The sequence below is a fragment of the Lutzomyia longipalpis genome, chromosome 1, assembly GCF_024334085.1.
Source record: "Lutzomyia longipalpis isolate SR_M1_2022 chromosome 1, ASM2433408v1".
NCBI lineage: Eukaryota > Metazoa > Arthropoda > Insecta > Diptera > Psychodidae > Lutzomyia > Lutzomyia longipalpis.
In genome coordinates, this window is record NC_074707.1 from 41,760,017 (window position 1) to 41,775,904 (window position 15,888).

Sequence of the window (15,888 nt, forward strand, 5' to 3'; positions counted from 1 at the left end):
AATTTGACGTTGCATTTGGTGGGGTTTTTTGCAACATTTGAAGTGTTTGCAGATGTTTTTGTTTTGAATTTTGTGGAAATTTTTAGAGAGAAAAAAGAAATTTAGAAAATTAGTTAGAATGAGCGGCCTAAAAGAGATAAAGATCATCGTGAAATGGAGCGGAAAGGAGTATGAGATTAGTGATTTGACGGAACAGGATACAGTGGCCTTGCTGAAGCATGAAATATGCAAGAAAACCAACGTGCAGCCAAACAGGCAGAAGCTTCTGAATCTCAAATATAAAGGTTAGTTTCTTCCGGAAGGGGGGTGCTTTTGGATCATCTGTGGCATTCTTTGCAGGAAAATTCCCCCCGGATGACATTCGGCTGTCAGCACTGGAGATTAAGCCCAATTTCAAGGTGATGATGATGGGTTCCATTGAGGCAGACATCCAGGAGGCGTGCACAGTGCCTGAGGAGGAAGATGTGATAGATGACTTTGAGACATCCCACCCATTCGAGCAGCAATCCTATGACAAGCAGGAAGTCTACCTGTCAAAGGTCCAGAAGCGCATTCGGGACTACAAGATTGAGATGCGCAATGAACCGCGCGAGGGCAAGAAACTCCTCGTGCTGGACATTGACTACACCCTCTTCGATCATTGCTCCGCAGCTGAGCAAGCCAGTGAACTTATGCGACCTTTCCTGCATGAATTCCTCACGTCTGCCTACCAGGACTACGATATTGTCATCTGGAGTGCCACTGGGATGCGGTGGATTGAGGAGAAGATGCGCCTCCTGGGTGTGAGCACCAACGACAACTACAAGATCATCTTCTACCTCGACAGCTCCGCTATGATTAGCATCTACACGGAGAACCGCGGGGTGGTGGATGTGAAGCCACTCGGGGTGATTTGGGGGAAATTCGAGCAATATTCAGCCAAGAACACCATCATGTTCGACGACATTCGGCACAACTTCCTCATGAACCCCAAATCCGGGCTGCGGATTCGTCCCTTTCGGCAGGCTCATCTCAATCGCCAGACAGACCGGGAGCTCCTCAAGCTTGCCGTCTACCTCAAAAACATCGCTGAGAATTGCGATGACTTCACGAAGCTCAATCATCGCAAATGGGAGCACTACAAACCCTAAAAAAAACTTCATCTCTCCCCTTTCAACTTAATAAATCTTTCGAATTTTGCAAATAAACTTGACTGAATTTTCTTCCTGAATTTAAAAGAATAAAAGATTTCTCTTTTTTAATATTTTGTATATTTTTTTTATTCAGCTATTTCATCTCCTCAATCTTCGGTAAAATGTTTTTCTTTCGAACACGAGAGAAGGCTTTTTTTATTTCAAAAGAAAAAGAGTTCCTAAATTCTTTTATTTTCTATTTCTGGTGGAAAATTCTTTTCCAAAAAAAGGTTTTTTAATGCTTTGTTTTTGAGGGGTTTACAAATGCTTCTTCTTTAAGTATCAATGCGAAATATTCTCTCTCTTTTATACGAAAATCTACCATAATGATTTACACGCAACAAAATGACTAAAAGGAAATTTTCTTTGAGAAAATCCATAACATTTTTCAATAATTTTTATCATTTCTAATATCGTAGTGTTTTTTTTATAATTTCAAGAATTTTTTTTTAAAACGTGATTTTTCATCTAAATTTACTCGGAGAATTTTGATAAAATATTTTTAGACGTGTGGGGGAGGGGGGATTTGTAAAGGTTTTCCACTTAGAATGCCAATCCAGCATCCCTGTAGGTGGTGAAGATCTTCTCAATGGAGTTCACATAGGCAGCTGTTCTCAAATCCAAACCCAAATTGAATCTCATTGCTGTCTTCATGATGGCCCTAGCTGATCGTTCCATGGTGTAATCGAGACCAGAGTGGACAATATCCTTCTCAGATGCACCAGAAATTCTCTTCTGGAACGACTCGGAGGCAGTGACTGGAATCCTTCCGCCAACACGTCCAAAGCGACGCTCAAGGGACTCCTGAACGGATTCTACGTCACAAAAAAATAACGTTAAAATATGAGGATTTCCTTTCGCTGCTGCAAAATGATTAATTTGACTCACCTAGCAAGTGGTAGTTTGATTCACGCTCGTACTTGAAGGTGAGACGACCGTAGGAAACGTGATTGAGGTTCTTGAGCCATTCAAAGAAGGACACAGTCACACCACCAGCATTGATGTAAAGATCCGGAATAACGAGGATATTTCGGTCAATGAGGATTTTGTCAGCAGCTGGAGTTGTTGGCCCATTGGCAGCTTCAGCAATGATCTATACAAAATTTAGGAGTTTACAAAAACATTTAGATTTAATTTTAGGGGAGATTTCCGTTAACTTAAATTAAATTTCTTTTTAAAAGCTTCAGTTTTTCTTTATTCTTTGTATTAATTTCTGAAGAAATAATTTCTTTCATATTTTTGTAAAATGAGATATTTTTTATGCGGTGTAAAAAATTATTACTCGACTGGTCTATTCATTTCGGCATACGTATTTAAAAAAAAAATCTTTAAAAAATACTTTACTTTAAATACTTTGGAAAATACTTTAAAATTTGACAATTTTATATTACGATAGAATAAACAGAATTTTAACAAGACAAAAAGGCCGGCCGGGTAAATCTTTTCTTACGGTAATTTATTACACATTACGTAAAAAAACAATTTTTTGTTTTAATTTCGAAGGACTATTTTGTTCATACACTTTTCATGTTTGGAAAATATTTTTTTTATGCGGTGTAAAAAATTATTACCCGACTGGTCTGTTCAATTGGCTCAATTTGGCATACGTATTTAAATTTTTTTTTTAATACTTACTTTAAATACTTTAAAATTTTACTTTTTTATGTTTTGATAAAATAAATAGAATTTTAGCAAGACAAATTGACCGGCCGGGTAAAGTTTTAATAACGTAATTTATTCCTCTTCACATAAAAAAAAACATTTTTTGTTTTAATTTCTAAGCAATTCACTTTTTTTAAATTTTGGAAAATGAGACATTTGAAATATGGATTAATTAAGTAAAATTGTTCTTATTTCATAAGATATTGTAGAAAATACTTAAAAATTTGACTTTTTTAAGACAAATGGGTCGGCCGGGTAAACTCTCTTTACCGCAATTTATTACACATTGCATAAAAACAATTTTTTGTTTAAATTTCTAAGGGATTCATTTTTTTTCGTATTTTTGTAAAATGAAACATTTTTTTACGAGAAGTGTAAAAAAAATATTACCCGACTGGTCTATTCAATTTGGCATACCCACATTTAAAAAATATATTCTTCTTTGATATAAGATATTGCAGAAAATGTTTTAAAAATTAACGTTTTATGTTTTGATAAAATAAAGAGAATTTTAACAAGACAAGGACCGGCCGGGTAAATCTTTTTTTACCGTAATTTATTACATATCGCGTAAAAAAAACAATTTAAAGGTAATTTACCAATTCCTATAAATTATTTTTTAACTTTGTTTTTGTAAGAAAAAACAGCAAAGTTTCGAAATTTTCAATGCAAAAATCCCTTTTACACACCCAAAAATTTCTTTGTGATGCTAATTAGCCTAGCAGGGACTGTTTGAATTCATCACTTCTCTATTTTTCCCCGCTTTGCTTGTGGGCATTACATAATTACGCGCAGAATGATCCAACCACATGATTTAAGAAAATAATCTTTGAAAATCTGGAAAATCGCCTCAATTGATTCGGCAAATAAGATCTGGATCGTGTTTTTTTCGAGTAAACAAAGCTATAAAATGCAGTTTAACTGCACTCTTTGCTGTGTTATCAACAACAAAAAAACAAGCAGAGATTTGCAAATTTTTTTCCTTCTCACACTCTCTACAAATAAATTCTCTATACGCTGTGTAAGATGTATTGAGCGAAGAACGCGTGATTAAAAGTGTCTCATATGGTTTCTAAAAATAATCCCTCAAGCAAGAGAAATGATGTCTTTTTTTTCTTCTTTTTCATTTTATACATAAATTCCTCTTCTGCTGGCTTTTCGACAAAATATTTGAATTTCTACACAAACAAATAAGTTTTTAAATTTCTTACCTTTGCTTGAACAAGATGAGCATTATCACTCGTAATGACCTTCTCCACGGCGGCGGGAATGAAGATGTCACAGGGTTCGTACATGAGATTCTCACCCGTGTACGCCTGAGCACCGGGGTAGCCATTAATGGTGCCATTCTCATTCCTCCACTCCTCGAGTTCCTTTGGATCAATACCGCCGGGATTAACAATGGACCCATCGTGCTCAATCACGCCCACGCACGTAGCACCAGCACGCACGAGGTAGCGCATCGTGTGCAGACCCACATTACCGAATCCCTGAACAATGAACGTCTTACCACCCCAGCCGGGTGTTGTCCCAATCATACTCATGTAGTTTGCCTCATTGATAAAATTCTCCAAGCCGTGGAAGACACCGCGTCCCGTGGCGGACACACGCCCGTGAATACCACCCTGATTGATGGGTTTACCCGTAACGCAGGCATGTGCATTGATATCCGTGTGCCCAATTGTCTTGGCATACGTGTCAGCAATCCAGCTCATCTCACGCTCACCCGTACCCATGTCCGGAGCTGGAACATCCACACCCGGCCCAATGAAGCCCTTCTTCGCCAACTCCAGCGCAAAACGACGCGTGATCTTCTCCAGTTCGTGCTCTGAGTAATTCTTCGGGTTGATCTTAATGCCTGCCTTTGCACCACCAAATGGCACATCGACACAGGCACACTTGAACGTCATGAGTGCCGACAAGGCCTTCACTTCATCACGCGACACATCCATCGAGAAACGAATACCTATGTGGGGGTGGATAGAACAAAAAACAAATTCTTCATATTTGCCCAATTTATTTGGGGTGGAAGTGATCGATTTGGAGGGTTCTCTATTTATAAAGTTTTGGGGGCTTGGCAGAATGAATAAAACGCAAGGTTTTAGCCAAAAATATAAACTAATATTTAGATATTTTATTCTTAATCATAGTTTTAAAAATATATTTTCGAGTTTCAAGAAAATTTCGCGAGATAAAAAAATTATTTTCTTTTACTTTTGATATAAAATCGTGAATAATAAAATTATAGCTGATTTTCGAAGTTAATTGAATTTGCCGTTTCTTTTTATTTAAACTTCTTTTCTCATGAATTTTTTAAATAAAATTAAAACTTAATTTATTAAGAATTTCTTAGAAAAAAGGGTTTTCAAGCGTTTCTGAAGATTCTTAATATCTAAAGATGTATAGATTTTGAAAGATTTTAAAAATTGTTGAGAAAATTTCTAGATTTTTTAGATCAAGACTCAATTTTAGCGAATTTGTAAATTATTCTTTAGATTGTTTTTAGATTCAATGTTTAGGAAACAAATTATTTCATTCTAGAATGATTTTACGGTTTCTCAAAATTCTTATAACGAATCTGATTATTTTTTTTTTAAAGATTTATAGGCCTTTTCATTGGTTTTATATCTTGTAGTGCTTTTCAAAATAATTTTTTAGTAATAATATAAGTGAATAAAAAGAAAACTAAATTTTAAAATGTCAAAGAAACGCTAAAAATAGGTTTTACTGAACATTATAAATTTAAGTTTTAGGATTTTCGTGAATATTTAAAATTATTGAGAGCCTTGAAGCAATTTATTAAGTTTAAAAAGTTTAAGAAACAATTATTGTGATTCTGGAATCATTTTCTGGTTTCTAAATAAGATGAAATTATCCCAAAGAATTTTAAGCTTTTTTTATAATAATTAAAAGATCCTTTAGACATAGATTCACGCAAAGATTTTAACTTTTTGAACAAAGATTTAAGGAGATTTATAAAACTTTAACTTTGTGAAACAATTCTCGTGATTCCAGAATCCTTTTCCGTTTTTAACTTAAGTTTTCTCTAACAATTGAATGATTCTTTACAAGAACAAAAATTATTTTAAGGTTTGAAATGAGAATTCTATCAATCTAGCAAAACGAAAACTAACTCTTTAAACAGTTTTCGTGTTTCGTAAAGCAACATTATGCTGCTGTCTGGGATAAATCGCATGTAAATAAACGAATTAGTTCTTAGAAAAGAATTCTTCTCTATGGCATTTCTCTTCTGATCTAAGTAGAACCAGATATTTCTGCAAAATACCCCTTTTATTGTTTCGGCATTAAAGAACAACTGTTGTGATCATAAAAAGAGCATCTTAAAATCAATAAGAATTCATCTCAAAAAGCCTTCAATTGTATTGTTAAAAAAAAACGAAAAATCTCTTTATTTGTTCACCTCATTTTCCCCACAAATTATTTTATTTTTCCCAAGAGTCGCGATGAGCGTGTTATTCATGCTTGAATCTCGATAATTGCTACCACAAATACTCCTTGTCAATGATTAAAGAAAAAAAAAATACAGACACTCTAAGTGTTGTATTATCATTTGAGACAATAATTGGTAAATAATTTCATTACCACCGTGCAGCTCCTTAGCTACAGTGTCAGTTGTCTTCTATCTTTTGAGAGAATCAAAAATTTTTATTGTTTCTTATTTGCCAAGTTTTTCTTTTTTCTCTCGAAATTCCCTAATCTACCAAAAAGTTGAGTAACAAGCACGTTAAAGGAGAGCAATGAGATAATTCTCTATGTCGAGTTTGCGGCAGAAAAACGTTTTTCTCTCTTTTTAGCTGTGATTCTTTCGAAGAAAAGAATAGCACAGCTTCTGTGTACCACCTAAAATGCAATGTTGTCCGATCGGGCTCAAACTTGGTATGAGCACGAATTAGGGTCCCCACATTCCAAAAAACGTATGCTCCAAAAAAGTTTTCCGGCCGGCCGTCCGGCCGTCCGTCCGGCCGTCCGTCCGTCCGGATTATAACGCTAAATTGCAAGAGAACGGTAATAGATAGAGACTTGCGGTCAACGGCAAAGTTTAAATGTTGGGTGGAAGACATCCGATTATGAGGTCAAATCCACCCCCCCACCCCTCCGTCCGCCATTTTGGATAACCCCAAAATTTTGTTTTCGCTATATCTCAGTCCCTATTATAGCTAGAGGTCTGAAATTTTGATATGTTATTGGGGCCATCAAGAGCTTTCCAACGATACCTCATTTTCGAAAATCGGTCAAGCCGTTTAGTCAATATGGCTGCCACAATTTTTCATCGAAAATCGACCATAACTCGAAAACGGCTTGACCGATTTTGATCAACCCGGGCTCAAATGAAAGCTCTAAACAAACCCTACAACTCCTCGGAACATCTGAAGTTTCAAAAGTGACCGCAAGGGGCGCTAAAATCAAAAACAAAATTTTCGATTAGTTTTCGATGAATATCTCGAAAACTAAATCATAAATTTTGATTAAATTTTAGTATGTTATAGCTGAGGTCAAGACCTTTCCAACGATAGGTCATTTAAGAAAATCTGTCGAGCCGTTTTGGAGATACAGCTCTCTAAAGTTAGTATTAAATATCTCGGGTTCTACTGATCCGATTTTGATCAACTCAAGTGCAAATGAAAGGTTTCGTAAAACCCTACAAATGTCTAGAACATTGTAACATCGAGAAATGACCGCAAGATGCCCTAAAATCAAAAACAAAATATTCGAAAATTTTAAACTCGAATTTTTCGAAAACTAGATCATAAATTTTGATTAAATTTTAGTATGTTATAGTTGAGGTTAAGACCTTTCCAACGATAGGTCATTCAAGAAAATCTATCGAGCCGTTTCGGAGATATAGCGTTCTAAAGTTAGCATATAATATTTTGGGCTCTACTAATCCGATTTTGAGCAGATCTTTATTATGTGAGGTTTTGTAAATGAATGTTGAAATTTTAAATTCATATAAGTGTATATGAACACATAGTGGAATATATAGGTATTGTGCGCCCCGCGAAGCGGGGCGTCTTATATATACATATATAAGTATATAAATACATAAAATATAAAGTAGAATTGAAAACTTTTGGCGCCCCGCGAAGCGGGGCGCTTTATATATACATATAAAGCATATAAATGTAAATGCAAAAGTAAAATATAACGGTAAAATATATATAGCAGTATAGTATAGATTACTAAGAAAAGGGAATGTACATGGTAAGTTTCACTTACGGGCTGTGATTCTTCCTTCAGAGGCCAAGTAAAGTATATGTAAATGCAAAGTTTAATAGATAGCTGCAGAGTATGGATTATTAAGAAAAGGGAATGTACTGGTAAGTTTCACTTACGGGCTGTGATTCTTCCTTCAGAGGTCAGTCCAAGTATGATATTTGATGAAGATTGAGGTGAAATGTGGCAGAAAATTCAAGTGTGTCATAAATTGGGGGTGCAAACTCTGGGGAAGGATGACTCGCGCCAGGAATCACAGCCAATGCGCGAGTTAGCCTTCCCCAGAGTTTGCCACCCCCAATTTATGACACACTTGAATTTTCTGCCACATTTCACCTCAATCTTCATCAAATATCATACTTGGACTGACCTCTGAAGGAAGAATCACAGCCCGTAAGTGAAACTTACCAGTACATTCCCTTTTCTTAATAATCCATACTCTGCAGCTATCTATTAAACTTTGCATTTACATATACTTTACTTGGCCTCTGAAGGAAGAATCACAGCCCGTAAGTGAAACTTACCATGTACATTCCCTTTTCTTAGTAATCTATACTATACTGCTATATATATTTTACCGTTATTTTTTCCGCAACTGATTATCTCACACATGAGGTCAATTGCGCGGCATCTCTGAATCCAAAAAAAAACGCGTGTAGATAGGCCACCTAATTGAGTCCCCCTGGCAATTGTGTGTGCAACAGTAGCCCCCCTCATCGTCAGGCCACACATGTGGTGCGAATGAAACCTTATGAAATCCATACCTCGCTTGGATCATCACAAAATCCCTCTCGAGGTCTCTTATCGCTCTTCGGAAATATACAATTTATTTTTCCAGCAATAATTGTAGGAAGAAAAACCTTATATAACGCGACAAAAATGAAACATTTTAGTCTCAACAAGGCATAAATTTATGATTGTTTTCAGCACTTTTTCACATAGTTCGCGCATTTTGTGTGATAAAGAATCGTGCGGTGAGTATTTATGTTGAGTAATTCAAGGGGTTACATCAATCAAACATCTCAAAAGAGTTTTTACAAAAAAAAATCCGCAAAATCTCGATAAAGGAATAAAAAGCACGTAGAGCAGGCAGTTTGACACACCCACAAAGTATCTATTTAAAGTTTATTGGGATTATCACATTGCTGTGCTGACACTGCCTGATTTGCGAAAGTCTCATCGCTTGTGGATTAATTCGAAGCTCGTGCGAGTGAGAGAATTATTCTGACCTTGGCACAATGCAGTGCATCCTCAATTGATTACAGCCCAGCTGTTGTATAGAAAGCTCTTTGATCTTCATTCTTTAAACTCAATAAACCTTTGTAATCTAGCTGATTTGCATTGATATTTTGAGTGTAGAAGAACCCAAAGATCCTTCTAAAAATCATATTTGAAAGAGAAATTGCTAATTCTTTTAAAAATTAATTTTAAAATGTTTGAAAAGCTAGGTTTTAAACTGACTTTAATATAAATTCTAGGAATATGAAGAAAGCTCAAAATTGAAAGGAGATCATTGCACTTTCTTAGAAAAGAAGAATTTTCTTAAAGACTGTTTTTTTTTCAGTGTGAGAAAATCATGTATTTATTTAGTTAGTTTAATTAGTTAATCAAAAGTCAGGACAGTTTATAAGAAATTTTTAGAAATTCAAATGAAATCTTTTAATTAATTGATTAGAGAGATGACCTTGAGTAATATTAAGAATTCCTAAAAAAAAAGCGGATCTTTAGTCAGGTGTTCAGAACAAAATTATTCGTTTAAATCAAGGAATTAAAAACGCGAAAGAAATTGAAACAGAAATCTGCGAATTTTCCTAATAAATTAGGAATATTTTGCAAAATTTGTTATTTAAGAACACAGAATTTGTTTAAAAGGGTTTTCCTCTGACTGCTCAGATATTCTTGTTTCCTTCTTCAGGTCGTTCACTTTCAAGAGCGATTTTCGAGCCAATTTTGAAACCAAAAATTCGAAATTTGTTTATACTCTTGTTAAATGGCCAAATACTGATAAGAATTCAGTACTTTCGATTTAGAAAATAAATTATTTGAAATTTTCACATTTTGGCCATTTTGTTCCTGTTTAGTCAAAATAACGTGACCATCCCTTATAACTTTAATAAAGGCAAATCAAGAAAATTTGAGTTTTATTTAATCAGTTTTCAAAAAAAATCTTAAATTTTTAAGGCTTTATCCTTCTATGTTTTTGTTCGTTGAAAATTTTGTTTTTCTAGTTGAATCTTAGTTTTTTTTTTATTGTTAAATATCTTTTAAAGTTTATCATTAATCGGTATTTCTTTTTATATAAATTTACGCTTCGAAGGTAAAAATCTGCTTCATCAGGCTTATAAGTTACATCATTTTCAAAGAATAATTTAAAAATTAATAAAAATCAAAAAATATTCTAAAAACTACCAATTTATCGTTACTTTAAATATTTTCTGCTACTCCCAGTGAGCTTTCCGCCCCTTGGGACTTTCCAGCTCTATCACGTATACTATAGTATTTGATAAAGATAAACTTCCAACAATTAGCGTGATCGCAATGTCGCGATAAGGCCAAAAATGTGACCGTCCCGAGTCACACGCTCTGAAAATGCACAAAAATTTAAAGAAGAAAAAAATCCTCAAGTTCTCTATCAAGGTCTTCTTCACACACAAAAAAAACACTCCCCTTTCTTAAAATCTCTCCATCATTTTGAAGAGACTTTATCATGCATTGCGCAGGGAAAGTGATAAGTGATAAGGATGGGGCATTTAAAAATAAATTTATAGAACAAAAAAAAATCATCAGTCAATCAGAGATTGTTCCCATGTTCTTTTTTTTTTACTTTTTCAACACTACAATGTTGCTAATTAATTAAAGCTGTAGGGAATGAGAGAGAGAGACCTATTACGTAAAAGTTGATATACTTTTCGCCCCAATGAGGTTTTTTTCTTCTTCTTTTCATTTTCTTTTTCAGAGAGCGAGACATTTTATGCGCTCTAGGAGGAAGTTGCGATGAGGGCAAACAGGTACGACACATGGCAACGAAGACGATCTGATTGTGTGCGCTTTTTTTTCTTCTTCTTTATTGTAAACCTGTTACGCCAATCCAAAAACGATGACCAATCTCTTAGAATGGCTACGCGAGGAGACCTTGGAGTGTTTTCGCGACTTTTGAGACAACACACGAGGCCCCACAGACGGGTGATCGTGACGAATGAAATGGAAAATGTGTGCGACGGATGAGTTTGCTCTCAGATACAGCATTTTCTACAATTCTCTCACACTTGAATGTTGTTAAGAAGCTCTCAAATCTGACTGTGGTGATGATTAGAAATAGAGGTAGGTACGTGCGCGATGTTGTGAGACAATTGAAATCACGAGACCTGACCCATTTTCCACCACTTTGCCACTTTTCTTTTCTCAATGAACGCAGCGCATCAGTTTCACTCTCAAAACCCTCTCATTGGTTTCTTGGAAATTTTCATGGCCAATGGGTGTGTGGAGATGCAGAAAGGAACCCCCTGAAGATGCAGAGGAATTTTCCAAATGGCACAGAATCATGAGAAATTAATAATAGGTCATGCCCGGGCATTTGGAGCGACGACGATGAAGCAAAAAACCGAATGATCACGCGTATACAAAAGGGGTTTCCAAATGGGCAAAAGTAGTGGGGGAGGGGGGGCAATAAGGAAGTCTACAAAGCTCTGTGACGATTTTTATGATTCTATCTTGAATTGAAATTGATAATAAATGTTAATTAAGTTGTTTTTTTTTGGGACAACTCGAATGTTTTCCATGCGAGAAAAACTTCATTAGATTGTTGATTTAAAGCTGAAAAAAACTGAAAAACATATTTTTTGCCTTTCGACCTTACGCGGATGCTTAATTTTTAGTTTAATATTTGCTTGAATCTTAAGGGAAATCCTTGTTAAGATCCTTTTAATTAAAAACTTTGGTTTTAATTGATTTTTTTTCATGATAAATTTGAAGGTTTTTTGAAATATAAATTAAAAATCTTTATTCTTAAAAGAAATGATTTTTTATTAAGTTTTCAAGGTCATTTAAATTTACTTTGCACCGAAGCTCCATCAGAAAAAATAGGACAAGAAAATCAGAGAAGAATGTACGAATAAACACTTTGCTCAAATTTTTAAACCAATCAGAAAGGACTTCTATTCGTCTTATGATTTAATTAGATTTCAATAAGAAGTCCTACAAGGATTTTATTCAATACTGGAGGATCTCCACTGCAAAGTTGCTCTGAATTGAGAATTAAAATGATTTCTTAACCAAGATTATTAAATTTTCAATAAATCTATTAAAAATTTGATGAAAAAATCGTCTTGGCAACAAGATTAAATTCCGAGAAATTATCAACCTCTTCGGAAGAAGTTGAAAGGGAAAATTGAAAATCACAAATCTTTCACACGATAATCACTCATTATTTCGCTTCAATTCCACAGAGATTATCTTCCTTCCTGGAGCACCAAAGTATGGAATTGGAAGTTTCTGAGAAAATCATCAGAGCGTGTCCGGAGTCACTGAACACAACACATTTCGTGAGCTTATCCGCCCCTTGGCGCAAAAAAAAAAGTTTTTGGGACTTACCGCCTTTCGTGGGTGTTCGGTGGGTGCTGTGCTGGGCACGGTAGCCAAGGATCATTTCGTAGTCCCCAGAATCACGACGGAGTGGGAAGGAAATCTCAATGATGTGATCGCAATTCTGCATGAGCATAAGGATTCCCTTGACCTTCTTCTTTTTCTCCTCAATGCTAATGCGCCCCTTCATGTCCTCCACCAGCTTATCCTCGGCAATCTGGCAGGCACGGTGGAAGAAGTACTCCACCATGTCGTAGAACTTTGGGTTCTTTGCCGAACCGACATCCTTTAGGCGCTCGGGGATCTGGTGATCCGCATAGCCACGATTCACCTGCCAGCATGCCACGGGGGCGCGCTTAGCCACAGCTGCAAACTCATTCCGGACGACCGGATGTCGCGCAATACTCCTCAGGTGGAACATCTCTTCTTCTTCGCCTCTCTAACCTAGCTGTCGACTTGAGCAGATGAGGAGTGGACCAACACCAACCACAGCACGACCAACACTGACTCTGAAATGGACGGAAACACCCGTAAATGAGGGCCGGATGACATTTTTGACATGCCGCGATATCGTCGCTTGAGGCTGCAATTGTCGTATCTCAAAAATCAAAAAAATGATACGATAAGTCCGATAAGTGTAGACTAAGGCGACGATGTGCAAAACTATCGATGAAGGTGCGAGTGAAACGCACTGTACATTCCCTCTCCCTCCCACATACTTCACTCAGTCAGCACATATCGTTTGTGCACGAAAAGTTACTATACACGCTGATTTAGCCGACGAATCACCCACAAAATGCAAACTCCCCAAAAAATCGATGAAATCCCAACCACCCCCGGAGAAAAATTGATTTTTCTCCAATTCCCCCAGATTAGGGCTCCCGTGGGCATGCTTAATGGATAAACAGGAAGTATGTCATGGGATATTTACCGAAAAAGAGCTTCTCAAACGCCGGAAAACTTTCAATTTCACTGAAAAATGTGAATGTTTTTTGCAAAAGCTGCTCTTCTCTCACACAAACCAACACACACGCAATTGTCACGTTATGCCTACTTTTCTCTTTGCTCACTGAAAGGCGCTGGCGTGTCTTTTTATTTGCCGCAATTTAAATTTTACCGCGAGTTTCGAAATTTCTTCAACGACTTTTTTCTTAATTTGCTAATTTTGCAAAAATTAATTGTCTTTTGAGCCTCGAGAGCCTTAAATTCATCAAAAATAAATCTAAAATACTGAAATTATGTGAAAAAAATAATTCTTCACCAAAAAATGAAAAAAAAATGATTTTTTTCGGTCCAAAACTGCTCCTGACTGTATCTTTTTGTCCAGAAACTTCTCTAATGTTCCAAGAACATCTTCTGGGAAATCACCAGGGTGTGGTGCAAAAAAAAAAAACAAACACAAAGTGATCTCCATTTGATCTCTTGTGAATGTGAATGACCCCAAAATGATGAAGAAATAACCTTGGGCTATTCTTTCTCTCTAATACTAACTGTACGCCAAAAAAGCCCACACCAATGCTTCTTCCTCCTGAAGAAGTCTTCTTCTCCGCATCTTTGAGATTCTTGGCGCGATTGTACCACTCCCCTCCCTCTCATTGCCCGGAGGCATTTATTTGCTCTCTCTCTGCGTCTCTGTTTGGTTGGTGGAGTGAAGAATCGAAATAAGATGAAGATAATGTGCAGCCGGCACCAACAACCGACGACGACGATGATGGATTGTAAAAGTGCGCCTCTCCAGCAAACTCTCGGCGCGTGCGCCTCTATAAAGGGAGCCACGGGCACGAGTGGGAATCAGTTGGTGGCTAGAGTTGAGCTTGAGAACACTCTCAATTTTATTTGTGAACAATCAGTTGCAAAAGGAAGCAAGAAATCAGCCAAAATGCCCTGCGGAGGTTGTGGAAATGGTGAGTAACAAGAAAGAAAAGACATCATCCTGTCCAGGTGGGTGGAAATTCATTGGTTTTCCTCATTTTTCCAGATTGCAAATGCACCCAGGAAAAGTGCGGAGCCAGCTGCAAATGCGACTCCAACTGCCAGTGTGCTGGGAAGACCAAGCCACAGAAGACGGATCAGGCAAAGTGAACAAAATGGCATTTTTAATAGTTGAATAAATGAAGATTTAAAAAAGAACAGGAAATGTAGGAGAAAAGCGAGAGAAATCAATAAAATGCACTATTTGAGATAATTGAGCGTTTCCTCCTGACTTTCTCTCATCTCTCATTTCATTGGATGCACTTTGAAGTTCTCGGGCAATTTTCTCTCATTGTTCATCATGCGCCCTGGATTTCTCTCTTCGTCGCAATTTAAATATTAGAGAGCCAAGATAGAGCTGATAGCAATGTAGATAAGAGATGCTGATTAGGAAGAAATGCGCCACAAGCATACAAATTGTCTGCTCAATGTTTGCTTGATCTTGGTTCATGAAGGGGAAGACTGTTGGTAAACACGATGAGCAATGATTGTGTGTGGAAGATTTTTGGGAAGCTTCCGAGACTCAAGACGTGTGTGATTCACATACATTGTGGAGATGATCAGACAATCTCTGTGAGTTGATTTATGAAATTATTCTTTGAATAAATTGTTTTATTCTCTTCATAAATTGTTGCGCATGACTTGTTTAAATCCAATAGGTGTTGTACAGTCTACCTCAGCACGATATCAGAGGAATTAAGAATGAAAATAATTATTTTCCAGTCTAGGTAGACCACACAGACTGTTTGAATTAATTAATATAAAATTGAATTAGGAAGAATATAAAAAAACCCAAAAAATCATCAAATTAATTTGGCATTAAAAAGCAGAAGTAATTTTGCTTGTTTGACGTAAATTTTCTGACCAGAAGCTCCAGAAATTATTATTTAAGAGTCATATAACAGCCTTTTATTAGCGTAAAGAATGTTTAGATAAAAAGTTGAGATTAGGCGCAACATTTTGTACTAGAAAACATTCTATCAGACACGCAATTTGATAAAGATGTTGGATGCAGGCAGTTGATCACAAATTGAAGATCTAAAAGGCTTCTATAGAGGTTCTAGCTAGTATTTACCAACAAACACCTTTAGAATATTTAATAAAGAATCTTGAGGTGATTTTTCTGTTTTTTTTTAAATAAAAATTAGAGCTTAAATTCAGACTGATTTTAAAGAATAAAATCATAATTTTTGTACTATCCAGCGACGTTTCGATTTTTGTCATATTTTTGGTAAATTTTACCGAATTCAGTCAAAAATGACGCAAT

At 36.1% G+C, this 15,888-nt stretch overlaps 3 protein-coding genes across 3 annotated transcripts; 2 read left to right on the top strand and 1 right to left on the bottom strand.

Moving 5' to 3' along the window:
* Positions 1-41: 41 nt before the first annotated feature.
* Positions 42-1,248, top strand: LOC129787401 (ubiquitin-like domain-containing CTD phosphatase 1). The gene is made up of 2 exons (XM_055822954.1): positions 42-284; positions 340-1,248. The coding sequence occupies exons 1-2, from the start codon at positions 119-121 to the stop codon at positions 1,128-1,130; spliced, it is 957 nt and encodes a 318-aa protein (XP_055678929.1). The 5' UTR covers positions 42-118; the 3' UTR covers positions 1,131-1,248.
* Positions 1,249-1,343: 95 nt separating this feature from the next.
* On the bottom strand, positions 1,344-13,718 carry LOC129787396 (glutamate dehydrogenase, mitochondrial). The gene is made up of 5 exons (XM_055822947.1): positions 13,582-13,718; positions 12,660-13,159; positions 4,046-4,800; positions 2,061-2,265; positions 1,344-1,987 (listed from the first exon to the last, which is right to left on the bottom strand). The coding sequence occupies exons 2-5, from the start codon at positions 13,069-13,071 to the stop codon at positions 1,716-1,718; spliced, it is 1,644 nt and encodes a 547-aa protein (XP_055678922.1). The 5' UTR covers positions 13,072-13,159; positions 13,582-13,718; the 3' UTR covers positions 1,344-1,715.
* A 700-nt stretch (positions 13,719-14,418) lies between these two features.
* Positions 14,419-14,835, top strand: LOC129787402 (metallothionein-2-like). The gene is made up of 2 exons (XM_055822955.1): positions 14,419-14,554; positions 14,629-14,835. Exons 1-2 carry the CDS (start codon positions 14,530-14,532, stop codon positions 14,730-14,732), a joined length of 129 nt encoding a protein of 42 aa, XP_055678930.1. The 5' UTR covers positions 14,419-14,529; the 3' UTR covers positions 14,733-14,835.
* The last annotated feature ends 1,053 nt before the right edge of the window (positions 14,836-15,888 follow it).

Coding starts and splice junctions, on each gene's coding strand:
- LOC129787401 (XM_055822954.1), top strand. CDS start 119: ATGAGCGGCCTAAAAGAGATAAAGATCATCGTGAAATGGAGCGGAAAG. Junction 285..339: donor TCTGAATCTCAAATATAAAG/GTTAGTTTCTTC, acceptor CATTCTTTGCAG/GAAAATTCCCCCCGGATGAC.
- LOC129787396 (XM_055822947.1), bottom strand. CDS start 13,071: ATGTTCCACCTGAGGAGTATTGCGCGACATCCGGTCGTCCGGAATGAG. Junction 4,801..12,659: donor CCGAACACCCACGAAAGGCG/GTAAGTCCCAAA, acceptor ACCCCCACATAG/GTATTCGTTTCTCGATGGAT. Junction 1,988..2,060: donor ATCAAACTACCACTTGCTAG/GTGAGTCAAATT, acceptor TTTGTGACGTAG/AATCCGTTCAGGAGTCCCTT.
- LOC129787402 (XM_055822955.1), top strand. CDS start 14,530: ATGCCCTGCGGAGGTTGTGGAAATG. Junction 14,555..14,628: donor CTGCGGAGGTTGTGGAAATG/GTGAGTAACAAG, acceptor TCATTTTTCCAG/ATTGCAAATGCACCCAGGAA.